The sequence below is a fragment of the Corythoichthys intestinalis genome, chromosome 9 (assembly GCF_030265065.1).
Source record: "Corythoichthys intestinalis isolate RoL2023-P3 chromosome 9, ASM3026506v1, whole genome shotgun sequence".
NCBI classification, from domain to species: domain Eukaryota; kingdom Metazoa; phylum Chordata; class Actinopteri; order Syngnathiformes; family Syngnathidae; genus Corythoichthys; species Corythoichthys intestinalis.
Genome location: NC_080403.1, coordinates 23,478,674 through 23,491,668, shown reverse-complemented (window position 1 = coordinate 23,491,668; position 12,995 = coordinate 23,478,674). Strand labels below are relative to the sequence as shown.

Below are 12,995 nucleotides of genomic sequence, written 5' to 3'. Positions count from 1 at the left end.
CTGGTCACATATACAGCTCCCGCCTTTCTCCTGATTGGCTTGAACATAAGATGACCAGGGAAGTGGTTGTACAGTTGAGATTTTCAAGACGGTACTGCATGATGAATCATGATGCATGATGAAGTACAGTCTTGCTTGCAAGGCTACCCCCTCATGTTAATCTAAAGGATTGATGTTTATGCAGGGTGCATCCTTTTTTGGTAATCTTCATCCAGCACAATGAAACAAAATGTTGAACAGAATGTTGCGCTAAAGCTCGGCGAAGAGCAAATGCTTAAATTGTCGGAAGTTATGTAACGTTAATCTTGTGTTTGGTGGGGGTGGGGGTGGGGGTTTCGAGTGAGCCCAGTAGAAATCGGCAATTGAGAAAATATGAAAACTAAGTACTACTACTTCACTCCTCTCAAATTACATCATGAAGAAAAGTAAAACTAAAGGAATCGGTGCTATGTCTTTGGTTTCTGCAGTTGCACATCGCTGCAGCTAACGGCTACATGCAGGCTGCTGAGCTGCTTCTGGAGGGGGGCGCTCGCATGGACTTAAGAGACTCGGACGGATGGCAGCCACTACATGCCGCGGCCTGCTGGGGTCAGGTGAGATCCATGGATGCTGACAAAAAGGCCTATTGCTAAGATACTCCACCAGTCCGTGTTGATTCCTGCTACTTCTATTGTAGATGCATGTCGCTGAGCTACTGGTGTCTCACGGAGCCAGTCTCAATGCCAAGACATTCCTTGACGAGACCCCCATTGGTATACTCGAAGATCACCAAAATGTGTGCTGTACTGTAGTTTTCCTATTGTACTAACATATTCCTTCATTCTTGATTTAAGATTTGTGTGAGGATGAGGAATTCAGAGCCATTTTGTTGGACCTGAAGCACAAGCATGACATCATCATGAAGTCCCAGCTCAAACACAAGACCTCACTGTGTCGACGGACTTCCAGCGCAGGAAGTCGTGGGTGAGTGCTGACACCTGCTGGCACCTACTACTACTACTACTTCTACTGCTACATATGTTGAAGTTGAAAAAATAGGGCTTGCAGTGAATGATCATGTTTCATCGCCATTGACGGTGAGGAGGGATCACACAATCCATTTAGTTCAAATAGATGGGATCTCTCTCAGTCAATGGCGGCCAATGAGTTGAAGGAACAGACTAAGGCCAGTAAAAATTGCCTTCATGAGGTTGCTCAAAGTATTTAACCCTTGATAGTGCACTCATTTGAATACTTTGAAGTTTTAACAATTATAATTATGTGCTACTGAGTACCGTAACCTTTTTTTTTTCCCAGTATTTATTTATATTAATATTATTCGGATTTTACTAATTTATGCATTTATTTATAATATAAAAATAAAATGAATGATAAAAAATGTACATAAAAATACAATAGTAATAAATGTAAAATAATTATAAAAATACATAATAATCATAATATTAAATAATAACTTCAGCATTTTATTGGGGGCCATAACCTGAGTTTGTATACCTTATTTTCATGTTATTTAATTTTTTATAGATTGTATTCATTTAATTTTATTTAGATTTTTTTTAACATTTTAGTCAAGTCAATTCACACACACTTATCATTTATTTATATATAAATATCAAAATAAAATATAAAAATAATAAAATAAATCAATTAGAGGTGAAACGAATACTCGAGCAACTCGAGTAACTCGAGTTTAAAAACTGATCCGAGTAATTTTATTCACCTCGAGTAATCGTTTATTTTGACAGCTCTAACCATCACGTTTTGCTCGGACTACTTTTAATGCGGGACAACGCGCTGATGTCACATGCGTAGAGGAAGAAGAAAAAAAAAAAAAAAAACTTACTGCAGCCAACAGCCGCTACAAACGATGCCGACGTTGCTAAATACTAGCCCGCACGATGCTACGTTGGTAGCAGGTAGCGTCTGATGAGTCTCATAGAGATCACATGTAGAACTAGATGCATAATGATAGCCTCGGCCGCGTCTGGGCAGCATTAGTAAAAAGCCGCCATCTTAAAGCAGCAGTAATAAAGTGCGCTAAGCGCTAATAAATAAGATTAACGTTACTGTTACTAGCTCACATAACGTTAGCCCTGCGGAGGGCTAGGTTTCTATTAATTATGACCACTGTCGATGCGTGGCTAACGTGTCTTATATACAGGCTTTAACATAACATAGCGATGTGGAGTGATGAGGGTGTAAAATAAAAACTCAATAATGCTAACTATCAATTTTAGCTCAGTAGTCATTGCTGGATAACACACCAAGTAGCACTGGTCCCTAATTGTGCTCCAATACAGCCTTTATCATACATTTATTTTGAACACTGCAAAAATTCAAAATCCTATCAGGACTTACAGTTTAGACTAACTTAAAACTTAACTAGAGCTTAAATATAGCTTGTCACAAATAGAAATTCAATTGAAACACGTGGGAAAAAATCCTAACTTTTAAGTGATGTGCGTTATCAAGCGTAACGGCATTTTTAGGTGTATATATATATAATTTTTTAAAAATTAGATCTAAAGGTTTTTTTGAGTGAAAGCAGTGAATTAGTCTTTTTTTTTTTTTTAGTTACATTTGAGATGCAATTGTTGGCTGTTTTCAACAATATACATCGAAAATAAAGACATTGATTGACTGAAAATGGTTCAAGATTAGATGAAATGTCTTGTTTTCTCATGTATATTTATAATTGCTCTTCACCTAAAAATATATTTGTTTTATCCGATTACTCGATTAAGCGATAGAATTTTCAGTCGATTACTCGATTACTAAAATATTCGATAGCTGCAGCCCTAAAATCAATACAATTACAAATACACAACAGTAATAGTAAATAGAAAATATTTTTTAAAATACTGTATATAATAAGAGTTAAAGGTGCACAATGTAGGATTTGCACTTCAATTATTTATGAAATGCTCCTAATATTTTAATTAGGGCTGTCAAACGATTAAAATTTTAAATCGAGTTAATTACAGCTTAAAAATTAATTAATCGTGATTAGTCGCAATTAATCGCAATTCAAACCATCTATAAAATATGCCATATTTTTCTGTAAATTATATATATATATATATATATATATATATATATATATATATATATATATATATATATATATATATATATATATATATGTATATTCTGTAAAATAATTTGTTGGAATGGAAAGATAAGACACAAGATGGATATATATATTTAACATATGGTACACAAGGACTGTAGTGGGCATTTCACTCTACTGTCATTTAAATCTGTCTATGCTGTCCTCACTCCAAAGCGTCTACTTTTTCCAAAGCTAGACAGCTAGTGAACGACGCCTTAATAATCATACTTCTTCCTTTTTCATCCTATTTATTAATAAAATGGCCTCAAACCATTGTCCTCTTTAGACCGTAGTGAAACTACAAAAAAAAGTACACAAGCATTGCATTAGCAACAACGTTAGCTTAGCACGCTATACAGGTTCACTAAACATAAACAAAAATCATCTCATACAAAAAAATATAACATTTCGCTTACTAACATAATTTGTACATTCTTTACAATAACCATACTTACGGACAAATCTTGTCCAAGGATCATATAAGCACAACATTACAATGTAGGCGTCAGCCCGAGACGTCATGGAGCCATATTGAACTGGCAAGAAAGCAATAAACCATGTCGCAAAGCGACTACAAGAGTTCGCTGTTAGACAGCACAAAAAAAACCTTGCTGTAAAACTTACCAAAAGGCAGAATACTGTCTGACATGGGACAGTGCGGGACATGTGCGTTAATTGCGTCAAATATTTTATCGTGATTAATTTTAAAAAATTAATTACCGCGCGTTAACGCGATAATTTTGACAGCCCTAATTTTAATAGACATTAAAGAAAAATGTTTTTTTGGAAGTACTTCTAAAACGATTCTCAATGATTAAGTGGAGATTTTCCCATTTTGAAAGATTATTTGTGTGTCGTACATTTGTTTCTGTTTTGCTTCTGTGTTCATCATCAGCCAATCACCAGAACAGTTTCCAGTCTTCGTTTGGATTGCTACAGCTCTGTACTACTTGTTAAACTAACTTTGACGAACAGTCTAAATTATGTCTACCACACATGCAAAAAATGTAGTTACAAATCTCAAATTATTCAAGACCACAAGACTAGCAAAACAAGGATATGCATTCATTTGGTGTGGTTGTGCTATGTTATTTAGCATGTGGATTCATTGACCGGGGCAAAGATGAAGTATGTACGCATGTATATATTGAGTCAGTAATTGAAATTAAAATGCACGGAGCAATGATTTTGTCTTTGTGGATGCTGTCAATGCGTTACCAAATTATATATTTATTTTGCCAGTGTGTAGGCATGTGCCGGTATGAGATTTTCACGGTACGATAACCGTGAGCAAAAATACCGCGGTATCACGGTACTGCCATTATAGCTCCAAAATTTTGAGCTATATGGGTTTAAAAAAAAAAAAAAAAAAAAAAATCCATTGAATAGGATTTTTTCAAAACATATTTGCAAATTGGAACATGAATATAATGTGAAAATAAATAAATTAACAAAAAATAACATATTATATAAAATTAAAATAAACAGAACCTAGACTATATCCACAGCCACAGCTCAAGTTGCTCAATATTAGAGTAAGAACAAAATAATTGCCATAAAAAGTAAAAACACTTCTAAATAAAATTAAAAATATATACTGTATGACTTTTTTTTGAGGGGGGAAGCTCAAGTGAAGTTTCGCCATTTTCAGCCACTGTGTTAACTCTAGTCTACATGATGCCATGCCTTTGTGTTAAAAAGAACAAAGAATTCATAAGTTAATAAGTTAGTTAAAAATGTATAAGTTAGTTTTATAAATTAGTTAAAATGTAAATATTGTTGAGGAAAGGTTTCATCTAAAAAAAAAAAAAAAATTGAGGAGTGAGACCTCCTCTCTCAATTAGAGATCTTTGACGCGATTCTTTTTCTTTCCCCCCTTCATTCAAGCTTTTCTCTCACTCAGCGGCTGTGAGACATAAAAGAAGCTGCTCTCCCAGTTTAGCCTAGGCTAACATTCGTCTTTGTAAGTTTTAGTTAGTTTGTATATTGAATTTGAAAGGAAAATGTGTGTTTTGTTTTTGGCGAACTTTTTAATGGTGCTACTGCTATCCTGTTGAACCTAATCACACGTGGAAAAATACAATTGTTCAACGTTTTAAATGTATTTATTTGGATATTTCACCACGATTTGAGAGCTCAATAAATTGAAGAAAAGTACGCCTTGTGTTTGGAGGATTTGTTTTTGGGTTTGCTGGCTGTTTAGTGACACTCACGGCAACAAATGGGAAGGGGTGAGCGGTGCCGCACCAAGCCACTTCGGCTGCATTTTGGCACATGAAAAATAGCGACTACCGTACTAAGGTATGACGGAAAATTGTAGTGGTTTTGAAACCGCGACGTTTTCACACCACGGTAAACCGTGAAACCGGTAACCGGCACATGTCTACCAGTGTGCTTATACATTGAGAAAAGTAGATCGCCCTCACTTCGGTCATGGTGACATAAACTAACTAGGATCTTGTATCATGGCTCTTTTAATCGTCATTACTAAATGTTGGCATTATTACATTGAAAACATCTTGCATGAAAATAAAAAAATAAGATATACCTTCTGCGACGGACTCGTCGCTTGCCACTTAAAGTTCGTTTCCTGCAGGTTCTCCAATGTGAAGCGGTGTTCATGCAAGTTGCAACCCCGAAGGGGGAGGCCATTTTGTGCTAGTCAATAGTTTGATCGAGTTGCAGTACCATTTTCAGCCACCAATCCTAAACTGTGCTTGACTGGTACGGCCAGACTGTTCTCCCTGTATTTTTCAAATACTTTGAGAATAGTCTGGGACCCTGCTCCTTATGGCCTCTCGAGACGAACGAAATCATCCGTCCATTCAGATTCGATTATTTGCGTGACGTGTTCTTAACGAGCAACGTCACTCTTGCGTGTCGGAAGTCGTCTCCACAACAACACAGATGGCGCACGGGAGAGCCGAGAATATGTTCCAATCCGTGGTAAAATCAGTTTTAAATTGCCAAAAACACATCGACACAGGTCATTGACAACAGTCTGTCTCGTGCTAGCCGTGTTGAATAAACTTATCCATTCTCTGCTCGCGCTAGTTTCTTGTCGCTTTATCAACGTCACGTCCGCTCGTCACTGATTGGTCGACTCTGCTGTCTGTTTGCTGTGGCTTGCTCCGCCCTGGGAATTTGATCCACCGGACGGTCGCCAGACTCAATCGCTAGAACAGCGGTGAGTCTGGGGTTCCAGGCTAACATTGTGCACCTTTCATAACGATATCTTTTTTTTACCCACAATAGTCCCTTGGCCTATAAATGGTGTTAATAAGCAAATGGTGAATTTCTTAGACCCTTAAAAAAAAAGACACCACTTACAAGCACACCTATTTTGTGATCCTCATAAAGGTTCGTAAGATTGTGCAGCACAGTGGTACCTTTACACACGAAGTTAAGTCGTTCCAGGACCTTGTTTGTACAGTATGTCGAAATGGTCATATGTCAAGCAGCATTTTCCCATAAGAATACATGATAATCCCATTAATTCGTTCCACAGCCCAAAAACCTACAGTAAATCCTTAATAAATACTGCTGGTACTATTACAAATGGAAATTGCACATAGCATAACAAATAAATTATAAATAGAAATCAGAATAATGAAATAATAATAATAATTCCTTTAATAGTGTAATGAATCGAGTTCTAATGTGGCAGACGTTTTTTTCTGTACCTGAACGTACCGCGTGGCCAACGTGACACAGAGGGAGCGGAGCGGCTGAGAGTTTACTTTTGCTTTCAATGTTTTCTTGAGAACACCGTCAACTTTGGTGGTTAGGAGGCGTTTTATGTTGGATAAGTTCTGAAATAAATGATAAAAACCTGACGAAGCTGGTTTCTTTGGCGATGTTACCCCAATAATAATTGTCATCTTAACTTATAAAGACTGGCGAACGGTGGTCGTCGGAGGACCGTGGAGATGCATTGTTGAGTCAGTTCAGGGATGCGCACCCCACGCTCATATTTTTCTTTAATTTGCATCTTCATTTCAATGGTAGATGTCCCCTTTTTCCTTTTTTTGACCACCTGTATAAATCTTTTTGAAACCTATGTTGATTTCTCTTACAAGAAAATTTGCCGTGCGTCCGTCTGTGGTGCTGTCATGTCGTTGTATTTCGAGCATGTCGTCGGATTTAGAAACAAATGGCGAGTCAAATTTTACGTCGGGCGTCGAAAAGATCGTGTGTCGATTCTGTCGAAGCTATCGTATGTCGAGGTACCACTGTATTAATGACATCAAGAGGAAGGGCGGGCAATCTGTGATAGAAGCATCTGATTGGCTAGAACGGCATTGATAACATGTCTGCCCTGATGTCGAGTGCCCACTTCCCGGGAATACTGGCTTTGAGTCACGTTTTCTTGTCTTTACTTTTTATTACACATACAAATGTACACGATAAACGTATGTTCTGTCCCTTTAACTCATTCTTTTCTACAGCAAGGTGGTGAGGCGAGCCAGTTTGTCTGACAGGCACAACCTGTGCCGCAAAGAGTACGAGACGGAGGCCATCGTGTGGAGGGGTGGCAGGGAGGAGGAGGACAGGGAGGACAGAGAGAAGGAGCCCGAGCAGGAAAACATCCAGGTGCTTCATGTGAGTCATCTCATTAGAATCTGTCATAACGAATATTTCTGATTGGCAACAGAGCCAGATGTCTAAGGAGGACAGTACACATGGGGGGGGGGGGTCTATTATTAGTGGCAAGGATGACGTTAATGAGCTGCACATTCGATTTTCCGCGGCTTCTAATGTTGTCTCTTTGTGTGTTGAATCTAATTTCCTTTAGGTCACCTCGGTTCAGCATCAGTGCTTTTGTCTTGTCAGACTAACACTAGCTCCAAACAATAGCATTGTTGTTTGGGAGTGATGTAGTTTTTGGATACTTATTAATGTTCAGGACTACAAATTTGTATTTAGGATTAACCCTTCATAGGGCACTTATCAGCGGTCATTTATGTGCAAGACATCAAATGTAAAATTTGAATTGGACATCCAGTGCCGTCAATGGCATTGAATCATAAGCATTCACACCCAATCCTCCCATTTTAAATGAATTGGACATCCACTGTAGTCAACAGCAGCCGATGCGTTAAATACTATAAAATTAAAAACAGCAATAACAACTTTAGACTGTTATTGGGGGTGTATTTCTTTTTTTATTCATTTGAATTTGATTAATTTCTTTTTAATTATTTGAATTTTACAAATGTATATTTTTTTCATAGAATATATCTGTAAAACAATACAAAATGATTAATAATTTCCCAAAAAATTAAACATCTACTGTATTGGCCCGAATGTAAGACTGTGTTTTTTGCATTGAAGTAAGACTGAAAAAGTGGGGGTCGTCTTATATTTGCGGTCTAGACATTATACCCATTCACGACGCTAGATGCCGCCATATAGACCCTACTCACATGACGTCACAACCACGCCTCCGCGCCATATTGTCCGTCTACTCGTTGTGTTGACGCATTACCGCTACGTAAATTCCTCCTGTTATGGCGTGTTTTTCTGCTCGTTAACATTAATAATCAAAATGGTGAAGGCGTGTGTGGCGGTTAGTTGCAATAACAGAGAAGATAGACGGAGAGACTTGAAGTTGTACCATATTCCGAGAGACCCGGAGAGCGAGATGGACTGCTGCAATTCGACGAGAAAACTGGGCTCCAAACGATTACCACAGATTATGTAGTAGTCATTTTATATCTGGTAAGATGCATTTAATATAGATAATAGATAACAAGATCATTGCCAAGATGCTTATTTCTTCCACCATCATTACATTTTGAATAATATTCAGCTGGTACCAAGTGAAAGAAGCTGGCCTCGTCTACGGATCATCAGTTAAACAGGTGTGTCCAAACCTTTTGCAAAGGGGGCCAGATTTGGTGTGGTAAAAATGCAGGGGGCTACCTTGGCTGATTTACATAGAACAATATATTTAAACAAATTTTATCAAGCCCTTCTGTGTGTCACATTTGCTTTATTTATTTATTTTTTAATTCATAATTTCAACAGTCTCGTCTTTGTGGCGTTCTCTTTCGACACTCGGGCTCTTGCGAAATACTGCTGCTGTGAAATTAAACTAGCTTCAAGTTGCTATAATTTCTCGCTGCGTATCTTCCCTGTAATGTTGTCGTACATGTCAGCATGTCTTGTTCGGTAATATCATTATCGCGTCACATCGAACTCTTTGAAAACAGCGACTGTCTCTTTGCAAATGAGGCAGACACGGTTGTTGCGTGTTTTATTGAAGAAATAGTCCAATATCCACCTATCCTTGAAGCGTCGGCCATCGCAGTCAACTTTTTTTTTTTATTGATTGCCGCCATTTTAGAAAATTGGAAGTAAAGGGTCACACGGGGTAATGTTGCTTAGAGTGCTGCTCTTAAAGTTTTTCAAACTTTCGTGAGAATAGGCTGATTTTGTGTGGACAAGATAGTTGTAGATATCAGGGTAGCAGATGTCAGGCAGAGAGGGCGAAGACAGCGGGTCGAAAAATAGCGATTTAGGCATCAAATATGAATCTGGCGAATGGATAGACTGAAGCTTTTCCACATAACGCCTTTTATGCAACGCATCCAATGAGTTTACAGCGTCTGAAAGCACCGGGGCTTCCATGAATTGCACTATAAATTGCACGACAAATTGAAACCATTGAGAATACGGATAAACAAAGACGGACAATATGGCGGCCAGATACAGCGACACGTCATTCTGTGACGTTGGTGAGTAGGGTCTATATCATTGAAGCGATGTTCTGTCATGAAAGATATCAGCTACTCTCAAGTTTAACCAGTTTGCAATTTTTTATTGCAATGCTTTTCCTTATTCAGATTTGTTTCAAGACTACAGTTACAGTTAGACTTCACTTTGATGGTTAATGCATTATTGCAATTTTCTTGTTTTATCACAACAGATTGGGTTATTTACTTTTCAAAAACCAGAAGCCATTCGTTTACGAATGTGATTGCACTTTAGTTTACATATTTAAATGTTCAGATATTAAGATTTGAATGAGGCAAAATAACATGCTTTTTCTCTCAAATATATTGTTATAATCATTTGTTTCAGATGTACTGTAATTATTTTGTATAAAAATTAATTTGGTGTTCAAAAAGTCTTTTTTCAAACTTGAGTCTTGAAAAAGAGGGGGTCGTCTTATAATCAGGGCCGTCTTATATTCTGGCCAGTACGGTATATTTTCTCTGATCATTGTTTTAATGTATAATTTTATTTATTAATTTAAAAAAATACAATAATAGAGAAATTAATATAATTATGAATGAGACCACATATGTAGACATCACATTTTGGGTCTTTATGGAATTAAGTTTTTTTGTTTTTGTTTTTTTTTTTCCAATTACCAAAAATATTGACCCTATATAGGGTTAAACCACATATCAGTTAAACAATTATTCAGACTATAGTTGCAAATAATTATTTTTCTAATAGCTTTAATTGCCTCATATTTATTACATGAATTTATTGATTTCAGTAATTTTTGCAAATATATTATTTTGGTTAAAATATGTCTGCATTTGTGGAATTGGAAAATGATTGTTGCGAAACTGAAATTCTGACAATCTATTCAATTTGGAACGCAACAATGACTTAAAACCATGTAAGCATTATCAAAATAGTTGTGCAATAATTTTTAATTAATATATTAATAATAGTATTAATTAGAGGTGGGAATCATAAGGCACCTAACGATTCGATTACGATTCAGAGGCTCCGATTCAATTATAAATTAATTATTGATGCAACTCCCCCACCCCCTAGCTTTTAATGTTTCTTACAATAGTTCCAAAATTGTACAAAAATCCTCTCAGACTGAAACAAACTACTATTTCAGTATCAAGTTAACAGTTCAAAACAGTAAATAAAATACTCAGGTTCTTATTCTGTATCAGAAACTGTGTTAGCTTTGGGGTTTATGGGTCATCAAACATCTCCATCTTGCTGTGCCCTAGTTCAAATTTGGTTGCGATATGACAAAATCTCAAAGACAAGTTCAGAGTGGAAGGAAAAGGAATGACTGTTAACTGGAAAATGTTGTCTTTTCAGGCATGGCAGTGGATGAGAAATTGAGACTTAGACCTGAATCTGTTGCTGAATTGTCTCTTCTCATTTCTAGGTAAAGCCCACAGAAGTAACAGATTCACCCGACCAGACCAAGCTGCCCACCATCCTCAAAGATGTCAGCAGCAAAAACAACGGTCTCATCTCTACTTCTACATGTGTGCCCCCACAGCCGCCCGCCAACGGCAAGAGCGTCGTGGTCTCTCCCCCGCCCGGCCAGGACGAATCTTTACCCCGCGAGAGAGCTCAGACTCTTTCGGAGCTGAAAAAGCAGCGGGCGGCAGCCAAGCTTTTGAACCACCCCCTTTTCAATGGTCACCTGGGCAACGGTTCCACAGACTCTTTCGGCGACACCAAATCCCTCTCGGATGACCCCCGCATGCCGTTGGTGTCGTCCAACGGCAGTGCCGTCTTCTACACGCCGGCCAGCGGCGAGCCGCCGCTCCTCAGATTTAGGCAGCCTGTCGACGAAGAGCAGCCTAAGTCGCGGACCTGCTGCTGCGTGTCGTAGCGTCATTTAAAGGTTGACAAACTGCAAGCGTTTGCACAGAATGTCTGGTGGAAAGATGAGAAACAAGCACTCAAAACGTGGACTTTTTACATGAAGTCAGGTTGCAAGTGTAGCAGGCTAACAAACTGCACGTTTGGATTACATTAAACAATTATAAAGTTAGATGGGCGAAGAAAATTCAAGAGTTGATGGAAACTCCAAAGTCAGTCTGTTCCGAGACAGTGGCTGACATCCAAAATACTCAAATGAATTTTTTTAACGGGGCAGAATTTTTTCATTTGTCTACTCATGATAGACAACCTTACTAATTTTTATTGCCAAGTGAGACTGGTTCCAGGGGTTGAATCTTTTGTTCAAAAGGGTTGTGAGATACTCGAAGACTGTGTTTGATGGACCTCTAGAAGAGACCAAAACAAAACTAATATAAGGAAAAAGACCAGGTTGACGTGTTCAGTGATGCTGCTTGACTTGATTTGATAGGTGAGTTAATTCATTCAAGACCAGAATATTATAAATATACCTAAGCTACAGCGGGATCTCCAAAGTTGAACCCAATTCGTCCTGTGACTGGTGTTGTGAAGTAAATGAGCTACTTCATTTATGATTATTTATGCCATTTTAAGTCAAAAGAAATGCTACCTTTACTTTGTTACACAGAGCTACATTGAATTCAAAATAGCACCAATGTTTTATTGTTTAACCCTTTATAGGGCAAGTGACTTTTTGGGGAATTTTTGAATACCTAACTTGACATGACGACCTGTTTACCACATACAGTGCCTTGCAAAAGTATTCAGCCCCCTTGAATCTTGCAACCTTTCGCTACATTTCAGGCTTCAAACATAAAGATATGAAATTTAATTTTTTTGTCAAGAATCAACAACAAGTGGGACACAATCGTGAAGTGGAACAACATTTATTGGATAATTTAAACTTTTTTAACAAATAAAAAACTGAAAAGTGGGGCGTGCAATATTATTCGGCCCCTTTACTTTCAGTGCAGCAAACTCACTCCAGAAGTTCAGTGAGGATCTCTGAATGATCCAATGTTGTCCTAAATGACCGATGATGATAAATAGAATCCACCTGTGTGTAATCAAGTCTCCGTATAAATGCACCTGCTCTGTGATAGTCTCAGGGTTCTGTTTAAAGTGCAGAGAGCATTATGAAAACCAAGGAACACACCAGCCAGGTCCGAGATACTGTTGTGGAGAAGTTTAAAGCCGGATTTGGATACAAAAAGATTTCCCAAGCTTTAAACATCTCAAGGAGCAC

The 12,995-nt window shown here is 37.8% G+C and overlaps 1 protein-coding gene across 1 annotated transcript in view; it reads left to right on the top strand.

The window, feature by feature from the left end:
- Nucleotides 1–12,568, top strand: part of ppp1r16b (protein phosphatase 1, regulatory subunit 16B) — a 166,491-nt gene extending 153,923 nt beyond the window's left edge. Inside the window, exons 7-11 of the mRNA XM_057844875.1 lie at nucleotides 468–593; nucleotides 677–752; nucleotides 834–963; nucleotides 7,561–7,714; nucleotides 11,265–12,568. Of these exons, the coding sequence (XP_057700858.1) occupies nucleotides 468–593; nucleotides 677–752; nucleotides 834–963; nucleotides 7,561–7,714; nucleotides 11,265–11,720 (942 nt within the window). The 3' untranslated portion in view covers nucleotides 11,721–12,568. The remainder of the gene's footprint in view (nucleotides 1–467; nucleotides 594–676; nucleotides 753–833; nucleotides 964–7,560; nucleotides 7,715–11,264) is intronic.
- The last annotated feature ends 427 nt before the right edge of the window (nucleotides 12,569–12,995 follow it).